General features: G+C 43.9%; 1 protein-coding gene across 4 annotated transcripts; it reads left to right on the top strand.

Annotated features, from left to right (window-relative positions):
* The first annotated feature begins 86 nt into the window (after window positions 1-86).
* On the top strand, window positions 87-18114 carry LOC125441491. 4 transcript variants are annotated; one of them, XM_048512101.1, is made up of 12 exons: window positions 87-220; window positions 3267-3418; window positions 4493-4547; window positions 4830-4977; window positions 6287-6358; window positions 7178-7252; window positions 8538-8588; window positions 10677-10709; window positions 13913-13963; window positions 15176-15259; window positions 15995-16033; window positions 16436-18114. In XM_048512101.1, exons 2-12 carry the CDS (start codon window positions 3272-3274, stop codon window positions 16467-16469), a joined length of 789 nt encoding a protein of 262 aa, XP_048368058.1. In that variant the 5' UTR covers window positions 87-220; window positions 3267-3271; the 3' UTR covers window positions 16470-18114. The 4 variants fall into 4 exon arrangements, with proteins under 4 accessions (XP_048368058.1, XP_048368057.1, XP_048368060.1 ...); XM_048512100.1 differs by having other exon boundaries at window positions 90-215; XM_048512103.1 differs by lacking the exon at window positions 10677-10709 and having other exon boundaries at window positions 90-215.
* The last annotated feature ends 1016 nt before the right edge of the window (window positions 18115-19130 follow it).

Genomic DNA, 19130 nt, shown 5'->3' with positions numbered 1-19130 from the left:
TTGTGCTTTTGAGTTGCTTCAGCTGCATCCCTTGAAATCAAATCTGACTTCCTTGAATGTTTGCTTATTTTAAAAGAAAAAAAGATTCTAGCCCTCATACTTGTGGGGAAATGTTTCTAGATAGTTTAACTACTGAGGAGACTTTTGGACAGCATAAGAAGTGTCCCGCCTCCACCTGTCTGTGCCAAGGAACTCAGCAGAACCAGACTTCAAAGGTAAGGTATGTGTTTTGTGTGTATAAGTGCCCAACTTCAATCCTTGGGGGCTTCAGATCTGCAAAACTCAGGGCAAAAATTCTGCTTCTGTGAGGAGCCTTTCCTCAGATACTGTGCAGTTAGGAAAACCTATTAGCCAGCCTCTAGCTGAAGTGAGGCTGGCCAGGACTTCTATAGTTCTATGGTGATTGGGAGATGGAATGTTGTGAGGATAATACTGGATTAACAGTTCTGTTAAAGGAAGGAGTGTGCCTTAAAGTTGTTTCCGCCTCAGTTTCTGCCACTGGGGCCACAGCAAGGATGTGTTGTATTCCCAACAAAGATTCATTGGGGTCAGACTCCTGCTACTGGCTGTAGGGCATGTTGGGTGTCACTATAATTCTCTCTTTAGGCTAGCTAGCAAAAAGAAAAAAGTCAGTTTCTCCTGTAGCTGCAGTATCCCCTTATCTTTGCATGTAGCAAACCAACAGGCTTTTAAGAGCACATGCTAATCTACCCTAGTACTGAAAACCTGGGGAGGGGATGGTAGAGGCTTGGGGCAAGTTCAGCCTATTGGCTGGCAAACATTCCAGGCTATTGTGCTGTCACAGTTAGACCCAGAATCCACACAGGCCTTCTGTCTAGCTCTGCCCTGCAAGCATCCTCTAAGTCAGAATTCTTTGGTGGGTGTGGGAATTGGTCTAACATCCCAATTATGCTGTTAGCTTGTCTGGGTGCCTTGGTATTCTCCATAAGCGTCATTGCCTCGTCTTCCTGTGAGTGCTGCTCTGGTAGTTTGGCTAGTGGTTCCTTTTTCAGTAGTTGTTGAGACTGTGTAAGGATTTTGGTTTTTTTAGCAAATGGCTATGGGTTGTCTGTTTCTACACACACAGCTTTCAAGGGCTGGGGGGCTTTTGGTTATTCATTGTGCAGAATCAGTGCGCTGGCCATAGAAGTGCACTGAACAGTGGGTATTCCATGATTCCATTGTAATCACAGAAGGCTGGTTTTGGATGCAGAATTTAATATCCTGAGAACCTCCTTTCACCTTCATACTCCAGCAACAGTGTCCACAAAATGGGTGCCATGTCAGGAGGCCCTGTTCTTAACCCTCATGCAAGAATACAAAAACAAGACCTCTTCAGTAGATGTCAAGAGCCAGGAAGAAATATACTGAAAAAAATCATAAAAGATCATCAAATGTGTTGCTCCAGATGTAAACAAGTTGCCCTGTTGTGGTTGTTAATCTTTAAGGTGCTGATCTCTCCTTTCACTAATATAATTGAATAATTTCAGTGATCCAAAGAGCTGTTTTAGGTGTATCCAGGTGCTTGGTTATGCCCAGTGGCGTTCTTGATTACATTTGTTTTGAATAGCAACACTCCTCCCAATGCCCTATCACAGCTGGTATTTTTGAAAGCCTCTTGGGTTGCTACGCGCGCCCGTGTGTGTGTGTGCTTGTAAGATATCTGCAAGACCACCTCTCCCAGAATGTTTCTCCAAGAGCCTTGTGTTCAGCAAACAACAAAATATTGATGATCTTTGGCCCAAAATTGTCTGGCTGTCCTCAACCAACACCAGGGCCTTTAAGGCTGTGGCACCAGTCTAGTAGAATTCTCTGTCAAGTAAGATCAGGACCCTGTGGGACCCATCCCAGCTTTGCAGAGCCTACCAGGCCTCTGATTAAGACTATGGCAGGATCCATCTAGCTGGCCTCCCTTTCTTCTCCCCATCCCCTTTCCCTCCCTTTTGATGTGACTATGGATGATGGTATGGCATATGGATGATATGTCATCCCTCAAATTTTGGAATGGTGACAAGATATGATTGTTATTAATGGTTTTATTGAATTTATTTATTGTAATGGTAGCTGTTGTAAGCCTCCCTGAGTTAACCAGAAAAGGGCAGCCTATAAAACAAATGAATAGTTCAAAAAAAGAGCTCTGAACACTACCACTACCTGCTCCCATGGACTCTGAGAAGTAGCTGAGTGGTTATTTGAATCCTAGTGGAAAGGGCTATAAATCCATGTCATGCTTCTCTACCTCAAATGAAATATCAAGGTATTGATATGGAGCCCCAAGTAAGCTTCTTTCCCATAATTTATTTGAGAAAAAGACTAGTTATTCTCAATATTTTTAATGGTGGAGCTGAGTCACCTGGTGGGTTCTAACTACAATTCTCTAACCAAGCAGGTAGTTTGATCCTGATGCTAAATTATTCGTATTTAATTGTTAAACACCATCAGAACATTGTAAAAAGCATTGGGCAATATATCCAACTGAATACGCCTGGTAAAACTGCAGCTAAGATGGTTGTCCTTTTCTGGTTATGTGAGAGGTAGGATTGTGAAATAGCTGCAGATGAGGCTTTTAAACCTAGACCCCATATGGACAACTAAACTGCTCACTTTGGAATAGATTGTTTGCATCCTCCTTGCAAACATTAAGAAGGCATATAACAGTTAGGAAAAATGACTGTGTGAAGAAAGGGTCAAATGTGTAGACTCCACATCTGCTTTTTAAAAAAGTAGCATCATCCCAAATCAGAGATGACTAATCTTCAAGGGCAGCCCCATGTATAATGTGTTGCAGTGGCCTTGAGGTCACAGAAACCAACTGCTGTAGCTAGATCAGCAAAGTCTAGAAAAAAGGGCAGGTTTTAAATCCAATAGAGATAGTCCCAACCCATTTTTCTATCTGTAAGGTTAGTTCCAACACAATTCCTAGTTACATGATCCACCGGATGACAAATCTTAGATCCACCTGTGAAGTCGATCACCTCCAGAGCATCAGCTTTTCTGGCCAACATTACCCTCCTTGAAAGCGTAAGAAAAAACTTACATAGTGTGCGTTCTCGCCATCTCGCCAACTCTACAGTTGCAGACAATCTAATTAAGTGGCTTTATATATGTGTTGAAAAGCACTGGTGAGAACACTAGGTTATGGGGAGCCCTATGTCTTAGGTCTTATACAGATGGCTCAGTGTTTATAACCAGTAACCATAGGAGGGACCAGATTATCCCTCTGTTGACTCTTAACCAAATCTGAATCTTCTGTCTGTGATTTCTAGCAAATATGAATGGGGCCAAGACCTCTAGAGTGCAAGAGCATGGCTTTGATTCTCAAGAACCATCAGCAAAAGGACACCCAATTAGTACCCTTTCAGATGAATTCAAAGACAGTAAAAATATTGTCCATAGATCAGTAAGGATGGTAAGGAAGGTGAGTATGGAAATGATACTGTTTGAGTGTCACTTTAAATCCACTGTGCATGGGCTGAGCAGGAGTCCGGAGGCAATTGGTAGTTCAAGGTAAATAAGGAATAACTGTGGCTGGAGAAATTTTAAACTGCGAGCTTGTGTAGCGCAGAAACCAAAAGACTAAATGGCACAGCAGAAAGCCCTGGATTTGAATTTTGCTTCTGCTGTGAATGCAGCCTGATATAGGGATAATGATACTGTCCCACTGATGTGATGTGCTTGGAACACTTGAAAATGCTGCATGAACACACAGAGAATACAAAAGAATTCTCCCCCAGGCAGAAATATTTAGCAGCCTTGTTTTTCATCAGACCATTGTGCTAATGTGCTTCCAGCCTAGGTGTGTTGAATTTGCCTGGCAGCAGATCTCTGAGGGCAAACAAAGAACTGTCCTTACAACTGCTATCCTTTAAAGACCACCTATTCCCATATGAACCTACCCAGCTACTACAGTGATCTTTGCAGTCCTTGCCATCTAAGTTTAGATGTGTAGTAATCCAAGGCCCCTTCCGCACACGCAAAATAATGTGTTTTCAAACCACTTTCACAACTGTTTGCAAGTGGATTTTGCTATTCCGCACAGCTTCAAAGAGCACTGAAAGCAGTTTGAAAGTGCATTATTCTGCATGTGCGGAATGAGCCCAAGAAAGAATCTTCTCATTAGTGGCACTGAAACTGAGAAATTCCCTCACCAGGGAGATGTGTTTGTCCCCCTTTATCTTTGGCTTGCACCAGTGATTGAAAATGTGCTTTGTTTAGTGTTCTCTCATCGACCCTCCTTCCTATTTAAGTGCATCTACATCTTTGTGTTTTGTTGAATTCTTTTTGTCATTTTATTTATAGACATTTTAAAATGTGTTTCAACGTTTTGACCACTGACTTGGGGTCAAGATGGCATTAAAATGTTTTAAACAAATAAATAATGCCAACATTTGGACTGGCCAGCCACAAATTTGACCACTGAACTCTTCTGTCAAGCTGTGTTGCTATGGAGCCACAATGTCATAGTGAACTAAATCAATGCTCTCATCCATAGTTCCCCGAAGATTCCGAAGCGATGTTAGTTGGGAACCGGCAGGCCTTGCTACCAGGTAAGACATCGCTCTTTTCCAAAATCAGCCATTTGGCTGTGGAGGGGAGGGGAGCAGGGTTCTGGGGGCGTAAATGTATGAGATACTGTGCCCTCCTCAGTTGCTCAGAGGAGAGCAAGTTGATTTGGAGTGAATGCTCTGGGTTGCCTGGGAATCATATGGAGATTGGGAACAGAAAAAGTTTGAAGAGTTGTGCTGGCTTCAACGTTAGAAGGAAAGGCTTTGGGAATTCTGGACTGGGCGAATGGTTTCTCATACGCGCCCTTCCCCTTTCTGTCGCAGCATCACGGACAACATGTGTTTGCCCTGAGGTGTTGAGCAAGAGTACGCTGGTGGCTATTGTGAGCTCCCTGGCTGTCTTAGGTTTCTTTTCCACCTTGGTTCTGCTGCTCATAGCCATCATCATCCTGCGCTTGGTAGAGAAACACTGGTGAGTCTTTGCAGGCTTCAAAGAAGAGAAGCTTCCCATTTCCCTGGGTTTTGTTACATCAGGGCCCTTGTGCTGCCTGGAGTGGGTCCCCAGTGCAGTGATGGCTCACGCTCCTGTTCTTTAGCGGGAAAAGTTTTTTACTCCTTGCTGCTCTTGATGAGACCCTTAACTATCCTCTCCCTTTTGCTAGTGCTCCTTGAACATGTAACTCTTTATCAGGCTATTGGTCCGTCCCCTACCCCAGCACCCTGCTATTGTCAGAAGTTTCCCAAAATCTCTGGCAGCCACGTTCTGCTACGCAAGGAACTTTTAAAACTGGGTTCAACCTGGAACTTCCTTAATGCAAGGCATCAGCTCTACCATTGAGCTGTTGGCCCTACAACTCTTTCTGCTGCTTATGATGTCTGCAGGTTTATTTTCAGTAAGCTGCCTTTAATAGCGGAGTTGACCAAATCAAACAAGTCTGCCAGCAGCTATTAGCCATGATGGCAAAGGGAAACTCCTGTGTTCAAAGGCAGCAATCACTTCTTGACCTTTTGGCTAAGATCGTGTGTGTGTTCAGAGGCAGCTTGACAGTATCACTTATGGCAGTGGTTCTCAACCTTCCTAATGCCGTGACCCTTCAATACAGTTCCTCATGTTGTGGTGACCCCCAACCCTAACATTTATCCATTTTACAGATGGAGAACACTTATGCAGAGAGTCTTAGGCAACCCCTGTGAAAGGGTCATTCGACCCCCAAAGGGGTCGCAACCCCCAGGTTGAGAACCACTAACCTATGGGATAACTTTAAGGCAGGGGTGTCCAACTCTGGCGCCCCGGATGTTCATGGAGTACGATTCCCAGCAGTCCCTGATTGCTGCCAGCATGGCCTATTGGGAAGGATTTAAGGGAAGGATTATTGCTTTATGCCCTACTTGTGGCCTTCTGGAGATATCTGGCTAGCCAATGCTGGAAACAGGATGCAGGCACAAAGGGACCTGTGCTCTGATCTGGCTCTTCCTATCTCGCTTGTGCTCCTAGGACTGGGTACCAGTGGCTACTGCACGTGGCAACAATGCAGGATGAGGTAAACTCCCTTCTCCTGGGGTGGCAGATCAGGGAGTGAGTTGAGCTACTACTAAACCTTTTTTTTAGTAGCTCTATTGTAGATGCCCACCTGTTTTGTTTAATTTAGGAGCCCTTTTAAAGTAGTGAGCATGTTAATCTGGGGCCCAGAGATATATCAGAGCAGTAAAATCCTGGTTGGTTTTGTAGCCCGTTCCCCCAGAGCTGTAGTCACAGCGGCTGTCTTTGTCTTGTCTCCAAGGAAAAGAGAGAAAAAAGAAAAAAAAGAGAGAAAAGAATCACTTGCTCCCAAAAAGTCCGTCCCGCCTGTCCCGTAAGTGACATATGCCAAACCACCAGCCGCAGCAGGTCTGGCGGTGGGCAATTTATTTCTGTATTTCAGAATAATAATAATCTGAATTTTGCACTGTGAAAAGCTTCCTGAAAAAAATATGCCCTTTGAATAGATGTGCACATGTTTGTTTATGTTGTTCAACAGATCACACCAGGCATAGGTGCCAAACTCGCGGCCCTCCATATGTTATGGGCTGCAGTTCCCATCATCCCCTGCCAGCATCAGGGAGATGGCAAGAGTGAATGTAGGGTGTGGAGCTGTATTGTTACCATAATTGCAGGGAACCTGCTGAATTTCTGCTCTGACTTCTGAGATTTCCACAGGCACTGCCCACACACTTTCTAGTCTTTCTTTACAACCATGAAATCTAGAAACTAACCTGTGTTAATGTGACAGATTCCCAAGATCTCAGTTAGGGGTGTGTCTGTGTGCTGAACCAGAATGTATCTAGGAATGAAGCCTTTTGCAGTTCCATTCTCTCTGGGTTCGGTGGCACCAGGGAGCAGAGTTTACAGTAGCCTCATAACAGAGCAGAGTCAAGCATCTACGTGGCCCCAGAGGCTGTATTGATTCCCTGAGGGGGTCTTCCTGGCCTTCCCAACCTGGGAGCCTGTTGTGCTCGGGGATGCCTCCCTGGTCTGCAGGAAAATACCACCATTCGCGGAATGGATCTGTGGCATCCATCGTCCGGGAGTCAACTAAATAGCCTCTTTGAGCAGTTGTGTTCGACACCTGTGTGGTGACCTCACGAGAGGCTGAGTATGGGAGGGCACTTAGACCAGCTGTTTGTGATTGCAGACGCCGTCCATCAGAGCGCATTTATGTGATGCCAAAAGAGTCTCCTCCATACAAAACGATGAAATCAGTAATGGAGTGAGTAACAAATCTTTCTACTTTTCTGTTTTTAGTCGGTAGCGGTTGTATTTTAGTCTGTCGCAGCTGGAACAGGAAGGGCTTGTTGGGAGTTAGGGTTTTTAAAATTAAAACTTACCAAAACTCTGAGCTGGAAAAAAAAAGAGGATTTCTGTAACAGACATCAATTAAAGTAAGCAAAATTTCATTTAAATAAAGTTACAGGTACTGTATAGCCATGTCTTGGGGTGCTCAAGACCCAGCCTGTGACCATTAGAGCCTGGCTGCTTTTTGCTCTTTAACTAGTGTTGCTTGCAGAGTCGTAGTTCTAAGGAGACCGGGGGGTGCACGACGCACTGGGCGCATGCCCCTGTGGGGCATGGCAGGGGCGTGGCAGGGCAGAGGACACACCAGTGCACTGGGTGCTTTTCCCCCTTACTACACCTCTGGTTGCTTGCATATTTCCAAGTACGAGGCTATAAAAAAAGAGAAAAGTACTTGTTTGTGTAGTATGACTGCCCCATGATTATAAAGGTTTAAGCAGCTTCTATGCTTACACTTGACTGTGATTATTAAAACTGTTGTTCATGGCTTGGGGCCAAGAAACTGAAGAACCATCTTTAAGGGTCCTTTTGAATTTCTTGCCATTGCATTTTCTACCCCAGAATTCCCAGTCGCGCACCCCCCTGCCCCCTTGGAGCTATGCCTCTGCGCTTACCATTTCACCATAGTTTCCTTTCTTGTGTTGGCTGCTGGTCAAACCCAAGAAAAACTGAATATATAAATAAAATGAGAATAGGGCATGCATGTCTAGTTGATGTATTTTGAGAGCATGCTGTGTAGACGAATGCTGTAAATGACTGTCCATGTGAAAATCTTTAATTTTTATACTGCTTGTAAATGTTGCTTCTTTTTTGTTTTGTTGTCACGTTATCAGCACCAGTTTGCAGCAGCTGCCACCCACCCCAGGCAGGGCAAGAGCCATACCTCTCTTGGCCTGGAAATGACCCTAGGAAAGGGGCAGCCCCCAGGCCATTGAGATCCCACCACTTTTCCCTGTGAACCTAATGGCCAATGCACCCTTAGCTCTGGTTGCTTTCTTCTGTCCAACCATATGATTGGCAATTGAGATAAATGAAGTAGAGTTTTCGGGTTAACCCAAGCTGGGCAGATCTGTAACTTCATTACAAGCCGATGGCTTGCATAACCTGCTCAGCTCATATAAGTGAAAAAGGAAATGTGACATTGTAAGCTACTTTACCTGGTCTTTTGCTTCTGCACTGAAGACTCTCTTTTGTCATTGCAGGGCTGAAGAGAGTTCATATGTGGATCCTAAAGAGCTACACCCTGGTCCCAGGTGGGCTGGAAGGACAAGATGGCATGGGAGTGGGAGAGACCTGTGACTTCTAAAGCACTTGCTTTTTCTGAACTTGGAATCAAATACCAAGGGTTCTTTGAGCAATATTATGTTATTTGGGAGCATATTCTTTCCCTGTTGAGGGGGTGGGGGTTTACAGAGGCCTATTTTTTTAGAACACCTGGGATCCTCTCCCCGCCCCCACCCCCCCAGAAGATAGAGACTCCTACCTTTTCAGCATGACAAGCCAGCCTCTTTCCCAATAGGTACAGAGATAATGCAGAGCAGTCAGTTTCACAGAGGGGTAGATTTATCAATGGATTAGTCAAAATAGCAAAGAGTGAGCCTTCCATTTTTAAAGGCAGTCCACTTTTGAGTGCCAAACGGTGCACATGATCTAGGGGTTGGGAAAGTTAATCTTCACGTCCTGCTTGTGCGCTTTTCATAAGTGTCTAGCTGGTCTCTGTGGAAAACAGAGTTCTGCCTTTTGCTGAATTAGAAACATGAATCTGATCCAGAAGGACAATCTGCTTAAGGTATGTGATGCCTGTAGTACTGGTGTTGCTGCTGGGTTGTCTAGGACCACGCTGCTTCCTTGATCAGGAATGTTTATGTTAGCAGTACCAACATTTCAGAGTATCTTTAGGAGACCCTTCTGATGATACCACCCAGGTTTGGTGAAGTTTGGTTCAGGGGATCCAAAGTTATGGACCCTCAAAATGTAGCCCCATCTACTATTAGCTTCCATTGGAAACAATGGGGGATGGGGCACCCCCTTTGGGGTCCATAACTTTGGACCCCCTAAACCAAACATCACCAAACCTGACTGGTATCAGCAAGAGATTATCCTGATGATACCACCCAGGTTTGGTGAAATTTGGTTCAAGGGGTCCAAAGTTATGGACCCTCAAAATGTAGCCCCATCTACTATTAGCTCCCATTGGAAACAATGGGGGATGGGGGCACCCTCTTTGGGGGTCCATAACTTTGTACCCCTTGAACCAAACTTTACCAAATTTGGCTGGTATCATCAGGAGTGTCACCTGATGATATCCTGAAATTTTGGTGCCGCTAGCCTAAAAACTGCGCCCCCTAGTGACCGACAAAATAAAAACCCTAAAATGTTTTTTAAAATTCAGCTGACTCGTATAAGTCGAGGGGGGCTTTTTCAGCACAAAAAATGTGCTGAAAAACTCGACTTATACATGAGTATATATGGTAATTGCTACACCACACTGACAAGATAGTGCTAGCCTGAGGGATAAAAGCAGACTTTGGTAGTTTCCACATTAAGGTTGTGTATCTAGGGGAAAACCTGGTTTTGGTCTTTCTTTGCTGCAATCTTTCCCTATCCTAGTTTGAAACAATCTTTTGGGAGAGACTGCAGTTAGTGCCTTTTCATGCTTTGTGGACAGGAAGGTGCATGGTTTTGAAGTTCCGACCCACATTAGTGCCATTCATTCATTCATTCATTCATTCATTCATTCATTCATTCATTCATTCATTCATTCATTCATTCATTCATTCATTCATTCATTCATTCATTCATTCATTCATTCATTCATTCATTCATTCGTTTTACTATACTGCTCACCCCGGAAGGGTTCTGGGTGGTGTACAGCCAAAGATAAAAACATACAAACCCCCAGTAAATTTAAACAAATTTAAACAAACCAATCCATAACATTACAAAACATATTTTCTTTTTCTCTGCCTCCCACCACCGCCATTGCCCCCCCCCCCCAGCCAACACAAGACAGCATTTTTGTGGTTGTTTAAAAAATTAACAATTGCAAGAGCATTATGGCCCAATGACATTACAATGATCCATTCCCATGATTTGCTGGCACCTCTGAATTTCCAGCTTTCATAGTTCAGAAAGAAATGCCATCTTATGGGAACATGGCTGAGGTTGAGGATAAGGTAAGGAAACCACAGGGGAAACTACATGGGTCCTCTGTTTCTGCTGTGAATTCCTCTGCATTCTCAGTGGTAATGAAAACTGCATGGAGAATCATCACAGTGTGGAAACAGTCTTTATTGCAGTCAGCAAGTGGTTGCAGTGAGATGTGCTTTCTGTGATTTCAGAATCCGTGCTGAAGGAACACAGGAGCCAGCCACGTAAGTCAGAATAGCAAGGGGATATTGTTGAAGGCTTTCACAGCCGGAATCACTGGAGCAGAGGCGTAGCTCCAAGGGGGTAGGCGCAACACACTGGGTGCATGCCCCTGTGGGGGCACGGCAAGGGCATTCCAGGGACGTGGTGTGGCAGGGCATTCTAGGGTGGGGGCATAGGACGCACCGGTGCACCCGGTGCTTTCCCCTCTTGCTACGCCTCTGCACTGGAGTGTTGTGGGGTTTCCGGGTATTTTCTCCTGACGTTTCGCCTGCATCTGTGGCTGGCGTCTTCAGAGGTTCTAACCCAGCCACAAGTGAAACGTCAGGAGAAAATGCTACTGGAATACGGTCTTACAGGCCGGAAACCCCACAACACTCCAGTAAGGGGATAGTTCTTTTACCACCCAGTGAGGGTGCTGGAGGGAGGGGGACATCGAGGGAACTTGGTCACAGCCTGAAAGAATGTTAAGGTGTTGGGTGAACTTTGAGGCATAAAATGTTTGGGCTTGTTGCTGTATCTCCCTGCTGAAAGGCTGGTCAGTTGCATGTTTTGTCTTTATGTTAGATTTTTACCCCACCCTATCCCCTCAGTAGGAAGCTACTGCTGATCTTTTTTAGCTGTGCATTGTCTGAAGCTCTCAGGCAGAGAAAGTTCTGTACCAGCACCTGCTGAATTGATCCTGCGACTTCCTACTTGCAATATGTGTGTTTTACTACTAAGACATAGCTACTCTCCAATAGGAATCTATAAAGCTGCTCTTTACCAATCTAGACTGTTAGGCTGTGTAGCTCAGTGCACCTTCTGGCAGTGGCTGTTCGGGAGTCTCAGGCAAAGAACATCCTATTCCAATACATGGCGGCAGAGATCCCTTTACCGAAGCTGGAACCTTCTGTGTGCAAAGCAGGTGCTCTAAGCCACAGTCCATCCCCTCTGGATATGAGTGGGAGAAAATGGTTCCTACTTCCCATTGGAATGATGAGTAATAAAATCAGGGCAGAATGACCTGACACTATTGCAAGCCAGGCAACAGAATCTTTGATATATTCACAGTGGTCAAAACAATATTAAATTCTCCATTGTTTTCGGTATGAATAGTTCAGCATGTTCTCAAGACAGGAAATAGAAAACTAAATAATAGCTGGCTGAGTGAGGGTAGCAGGCCAGGCCACACAGCCTTAATTCAGCCAGTTGGTAGCTACGTACTTGCAGCCTAACAGAGTAAAGCATGTTAATGCAATTAATATACTGAGAGTGGGAGAGAAAAAAAACTTGGAGTTTCCACAGGAAGGCTTTAAAAGATCCATAGGCATTAACAGTACGCTCCAGATTTTACCAGTTCTGCCTCTCAAACAGAAACTTGTGCTTTCTATTGTGTTCACCCATTGCATAGGTGGCAGAATGACCCCACTGACCCGCCAATGCCACTCCATTTAGCTCTCTGAGGTGTTTAGGCACCCAGCAACCATAGGAAGTCTCTGCTTGGAGACATGCTGTTGTCTCAGCCCTTTGAGGTGTTTTTCTCTTGCTTCTTCTTTGGTATGCTGCCACTCTGTTTACATTAGGAATTACCCACTGAGAAGGACACTACTTCCAGCTTTCCTTCCTGCATTGCCATTCTAAGGCTCCATTTAGTGTCTGTGTGTCCTGTTACCCGGTGACTGTTACTGTGGGGATAGCTTACTGTACTTGCATGCCTCTAGGGAGGTAATGATTTAGCAACTGACCACCTTCCTTCCCCTGGCCTCTGTTTTAAATAGAGTGCTGAAACTGTAGAGGTCTATGTAGTACACAGAAAATAGTAAAGAATTTGTTTAAAGTATAAAGTCCACACACATACAGCACTGCACAGCAGCAGATTGATCAAAGAATACAAAGAAAAGGTGTAAACATGTGATCTCTGTCCCTCAGCCCCTATACATGCCCCAGTTGATCTTGTTCTAAGCAGAGACTCTATAAAGATACAGTTTGTTTAAGAGCTTCCCATTACCTGGGAGTCTTTGGCCCCTTCCGCACATGCAGAATAATGCACTTTCAATCCACTTTCACTGTACTTTGCAGCTGGATTTTACTGTGCGAAATAGCAAAATCCACTTGCAAACAGGTGTGAATTGAAAGTGTATTATTCTGCATGTGCAGAAGGGGCCTTTGTCCAGGCAAGCTGCATTTTGTTCCATATGGGCAGTGGGAGCCACCAAGATGGAGCTCAAGTGTGAGAGCTTTCTGCAGATGGAATCTGCCAAAATGGATCCCACTCAAAAAGATTGTATTTCCGTTGTTTGCCTGCCTCTTATGGGTCAAACATTCCTGAGGACTTTAGGAAAATATACTCTAGCCTCTTGAACTGCCCCCCCCCCCCCCCCAATTCCAGATTAGGTATGAGTTTGCCATTTTATTGTCTCTGGCCTGGATGGCCATTAGGATTCCCAGAGCTTTGTTTATTGGCACTTTGACCATGCTTGGGTGCAAATAAGCCCCCCCCCCCCCCCATCTTCTGTTAGGAAAGATTAAAACTTTTAAAATTAATTTTGATAGTTTGGCAAGTCCAAATCCTAAGGAAGGGAAGATATTTTTCCCCAGCGTATATCTCCCATAGGATATTTTAACAGAATATAGGGCTTGTCTTAGAAGTGGAAATGACTAGTTAGAGTCCTAAGAGATGGCTTTAGATGGACACACTGACAAAACCTAGGTTTCTTTTCTGCATTGGTGAAGATGTGAGATACGTGTCTCTTCTTCTAACTACCTGGGAAAACTCATCTGGGGTGTGAAATTGTTTGTGTAGGCTGAGAGCCCTTCTCAGAAGGATAAGTAAATGTTGTATGTGTGCGTTTTCATGTAGTTTACATAGTGCATTCCACTATAAAAATTCTGGAAGTGGTTTCCAAACCCCTGTAACAATGCGGTGTGCTAAAAATGCTGATATATCAACATTAAAATGAGCCAGAAAATCATCACGTCATGGATAAAATGATTGCGCTGATTGTAAAACAGAGGGCAGGAGCTGTGAACACAAAAGCTCCAAGAGGAGAAAGCGTGTTTGGATGTGATGAATCCACTGAAACTCCCAACATCAACATTCCAGTTTTCCTGAGCAACCTTATGCCCAACTCAGAACTCCCACTTTCTTGCTTCACCCGGTCTTGCTTATTGCCATTGGTGGAACCTTACTGCTGCAACCCTTGAAATTGGTTTCTTGTCATTCTAGATCCACTCCTGAGAAGGCCTACACCAGTATGAATTTGGCACCACATTTTAGGTGAGTGTGACAAATAAGATGAGAGGACAGTCTTGCTAAGACGCCTGTTCAAGAACTCCCTGATTGACCATATACAGCTGGGATGATAATTTGTGGCTCCAAAAAGTTGCATTCTGTCAGCAAAAAGAAGCACTCAAACGAAACTTCATTACTGGGCCATCTAACTCAGGCCCCTTCCACACATGCAGAATAATACACTTTCAATTCACTTTCAATGCACTTTGCAGCTGTGCGGAATAGCAAAATCCACTTGCAAACCAGTGTGAAAGTGGATTGAAAGAGCATTATTATGCAAGTGCGGAAGGGGCCTCAGTGTTGTCTGTTCTGATAGCCAGCAGCTTTCTGTTGTTTTGGACAGAGTCTAGCTGTGGCTTCATTTTAAGTGTAGATGTCAGGGCTTCAACCTGGGACTTCTGTATGTCAAGCAAGTGCCCTGCCACTGAGCACTGAGCCTCTCCAGATAGTGGCTGTCCAGGTTCTCATGCAGAGAGAGGTTCTTTCTCTCCAAGCACTACCTGAGATCTTTTCAACTGAAGATACCAGAGGCCTTTTTGCATTCTAAGCCAGTTCTCTACCTCTGATACTTGTCAGGCAGTTGTGCCCCATTTTAAAGGATTTTGACTGTAAGCATCTAGATAGTTTTTACCTGGTAATTATTGTGTGAAGTGCAATTCAGACTCTGTGGGGTTTTTTGTGAATAAAGTGATGTACTTTGGTAATAGGAGGCTGGCCTCTTTGTAGCATTTTTTTTGCAGGCCAACCAACTGTGTGCCTCATTTTATGGCTTGTCAAAGCTAATGCTTGATTGCCTGGCATGTGCCCTCCTTTTCTCTGCCGCATGGAGAGTTCAAAGGCTTTGTGTGGAATGATACCTTCAGAAAGTGTTTAGGGCATTGTCTGCTTAAAATGTTAGTGCACGTTATCCTACAGGGTTTTTTAATCAATTGTTATGAAACCATTATCTGTGTAGTGTGGCTGAAACTGTGTGTCTTTTGGAACAAGGGATGTTAAAAGCTAATGTTGCCGTCAGGTAGCCTATGAAGGACTGTTCAAAATGGGAATGTACCTGGACACCCTCAGAGTTGTGTATCCTTGTATGAGCAAAAGTTAGTGGGATATCTATGATGACAGAGTTAAATATTAGTTATCTTTATAACAATGGTGTGAGTGTAAAATAATACTTTCTCCCTCACCCTTATCCTTGTGTTCTAGCCCCTCTCCAGAGCATATATATGCATCCATTCGTGAACCTTCGACTTCCTATGGAACTACTGAGGAACCACAGGCTGAATCCGTGTAAGCACGGGGAATGAAGGGATTCTTCTACCCTAGGAATCTTCCTGTAGTGTAAGACACTGTAAATATAACAGACTTAAGAAAGTCTGACAGCTTTTAGTGACAAAAAATGTACCTTCTTGTGCGCTTGGTGAACTGTGACTGATGCGATGGTGAACATGCAGAAATTCTGCTTTCCAACCAAATTGGAATCTGTGTGCAGGAAGGTGGCTTCCAGGTTTCTGGGAAGGCTGGGGCACTGAGTGTCTTGGGTCTGTATATATACAATGTTCCCATGCTTAACCTCCACCTAGCCAATTCCCACAAAGCAACTAAGAAATATATAGAGCCATGATATGGTATGGCAGACATCCAACCCCACAGAGCTGCAGGCATGAGGGGCATGGATCTTCCTTGTATTCCACTCTCCTCCTCATTCTTCATTATTGATGGATGGTAGGATCCAACCCTGTGTTTCATGCCCAAGTCTTCAGAAAAGGTATACAGAATCACCAGCTCACCTTTACAGCATTCAAGGGCTGGGGACTCCCATTTAGCTGATCAGGGAAAAATGCCTAGAGAAAGAAGCCCCTCCTGCTTGTTAAATTGCATACCCTCCAGTGTTGGAGTCCTCACAGTGATCTCTTCTCTCCCTGGGCTAAATTTGGGTTGCCTGTCACATCAAACTCCTTGTGCAGCCAGATGGGCAAGAAACCCCACCCTGTTTTAACACTTGTCTGCTTTTTCCTTCCCCAGGGCTAATGTGTCTGGTTCCCTTGAGGAGCAACCGAAAGGGTGAGTTAGTGCATCACAGGACTGCAGGGCTTCGTTGGTTTGTTTTGCATAGCAATAAACCATCACACTAGCAAAAATTCTCAAAAGGCTGCTTCCACATGGAGTTTTTGCTCCAGGTCGGTGTCTGAGCTGGGGCATGTTTGTGTTTTTTGCAGTATCCACATGCCATCATCCTTTAATGGTCCACTTTCCATATTTCTTTAAGCTTTGCTGCAGTCTTTCTCAAGTCTGGTTTAGTACAAACTTTTGGGAAATATCATGTTTGTGTTCCATGCGGACATGCATTTTTGCAGGTCCTTTTATGGTGAATCCCAGTGATGAACAAAAGCATTAGCCTTTCTTCTTGGGACTTTCAGGAATTGACAGATGCAGAATTAATGTTTTTCCCCCTATATTCAACAGAAATGAGGAGCATTTTTATGAAGAAATTAATTAAGAGGCAGTGCCCCAGTGACAAACATTGAAGGTGCAAGAAGTTTTTGCTATGGAAACTTGTACAAGAAATATCTCCAGCAAGCTGCGTTCTGCTCAAGAGGCCTTCACATTAAAACAATGTCTTTTCTCTTTAAGCCAGGTGCCCTTCAACTTTCTGTCTTCCGGATATCCTTTGCACATGTGTTCAAGGAACATCAATGTGTCTTCTTTATAACCCCTATGTGTTGTCATAGGACTATGAAAAATGTTTTGGGGGATACACATAATAATAGTAACCATCCTTAGAGTTGTTTTAAGGATTTCAACAAGACAATCTATGCATGAGGTGTTCTTTGAACATTTGAAACTGTATAAATGGTATGTATTTCTTACAGATAACAAATAGCATTTTTTGTAGTGACCTGGAGTGAGAAAATGCCTTCAGCTCTACTTCTTGGGTTGCTATGGCTACATTTACAGACTTTTGGAGGCAAAAATCCAGAGGCTTTAGTTAACCATTTAGGCCCAAAGGTTCCCCATAAACTCCTCCCATGGGATTCATTCTTCCGGAGTGCTTACAACTGTAGACTGTGTAGTGCCTTTTAAGAAATGTAGGTTTCAAAATGCCAGTCATTTTTCCAAATGCACTTGGAGGGAAAAATAGTTAATATTTCATAAGCATGGTCATGAGATAAAGCATGATATAAAACATATCCATGATTGCAACAAATCTTTACCAGATACAATTCTTTAGAATGAATAAATCTTGAGAGCTGCTACTCAAAGTGATATATACATAAAGAGAAAAATCTCTTTGAGTTTTTTTTCTAAGCAGATCTAAGATGTGTTAGCTATTTGATTTTTAAAATAGCTAACAGGTTTTTAACAGGTTTTTAATTAGGTTTTAAAATAGCTAACAAAAAGGCAGAAACAATGTTTTAGTCATTGCAAAGTAACATTCTGGGTCGAGAGCTAGTGTTTGGGAGTTTCTCAGTTGCGTACCTCTCACAATATACTTGTGTTCTCCATAGCAAAATTTGAAATAATGCTGTGCAGGTAACTGACTCATTATGTCTGTGCTCATGATCTCTAACATTGCTTAAAACTTTTGTTATACAAGTTAGAAGGTGAAGCTAGTCTTTATACTGGGCCCAGTCTGTATGGCTGGAGCAATTTTTAAAATATATTTTAATGTGAAATTTCTGCTTGTTCCAATTCTCTGATCCCCATCCCTGGTAACTCATTGTTCCTGTTACAGTTTTGTTGTCATCACTTGCATATGTTGGTATCCTTTAGCATACAGCTCCCTTTACAGGGTATTCCCTGAAAAGCTAGGGAAGCATTGCTGGGTGCATAGATCAATCTTATCTTTAGCGCAGAGGTCAGTAAAAGCTAGCACATGAAAACTGAAGCAACATGCAACATACAGCCTGCCATTTCACACCTTGCATCTGCTTTACTCTGCAGTAGCTAACGTACTAATTAATTGTCGCGACTTCCATGTAGTTCCACATTAATGCTACTCTTTCTGTTCTCCTTTTACCACTGCAAAAAGAGGCTCTCCATTGCTATTCTGTGGTTTTTTTCTCACCTCGTTTTTGGGGCTGAGGAGAATTATTTCTCTCATCAATATTCATTCTAGTGAAGAATAAACTGCATTTAAAGAAGAAATGTTTCTGGATTTCTACTTTGTCATTATAGCTCAAAATGCCTCCTCTGGATTGTGCCAACTGTGGCTTTAAAATGGTGCTGATAAATACCCATAAATGTCTGTGTTTTATCTACCTGGGGGACCATACAGCAGAGCTGCCTGCTATTTCTGTCATCAGTTTACTCTGAAGGCATGACTTGATAGAACTGGACTCAAAAGAGCTCTTTTCCCAAAGACTTTGGCTGTGCACCATAAAGGCACTTTTGCCCACCTTGGCTATGTCAGCTCTAAGGGGGAAAACCTGAAGATATTGCTTGACAAAGCTTCCAATGCAGAATGGCTCTTTTAGAAGGCTATGGCTTGCTTGAGTGGAGAACTCCTTCCCCTGGGCAGAAGCCTGGAGTTGTGGCCTGATGTGAGCCTCTTTTAAAGGCTGAGCTATGCCCGAGTGAAGGAGCACTTTCCTGGCTGTCTTCAGTTTCAAGTTGAAATCCTTGGAGGTGAAGTGTTACCAGAGCCTTGTCATTCTTAATGACTCTTTGCAAAAAGGGTTAGTTATCAGGCAGATTTTGTGCTTTTTAATTAGGGTTATTTGGACCGCTTGAGCCCCTGCATTTTTTGGAGAGTTGCTGAAGTGTGCGGGGGGGAGTTTCCGTTCTTGTTAGCTGTATTCAAAGACAACAAGCAGGCTTGAGGTCTGCTGAGATTCATTTTACTATTTAACATAGTAGCCTCAGTCCACCATTTTGCTTCAGTCTCTCAGCAGTGATACTTAATCCTAAGGGGTTTTCAGCTCAGGTACTGTTTCAAGCAGAGGCAAGGCTTGCTTTTGCCTTCTCCATGGGAAGCTCACAATTGTTCACCATCCCACTGAGGTTCCTGCAGTGAGGTAGCAGCACCAAGGGGGAAGGTGCACGATGCATTGGCCGCATGCCCCTGCGAGGGTGTTGTGGGGTGGGATGGGGGCATGGCAGGGGCACGGGGGCACAATTCCCCTTTGCTCTGCCCATGGGTCCCTGCCCTCCCCAGACT

This window comes from Sphaerodactylus townsendi, linkage group LG12 (assembly GCF_021028975.2).
Source record: "Sphaerodactylus townsendi isolate TG3544 linkage group LG12, MPM_Stown_v2.3, whole genome shotgun sequence".
Lineage (NCBI taxonomy): Eukaryota > Metazoa > Chordata > Lepidosauria > Squamata > Sphaerodactylidae > Sphaerodactylus > Sphaerodactylus townsendi.
This window is presented reverse-complemented; position numbering and strand designations above follow the sequence as displayed.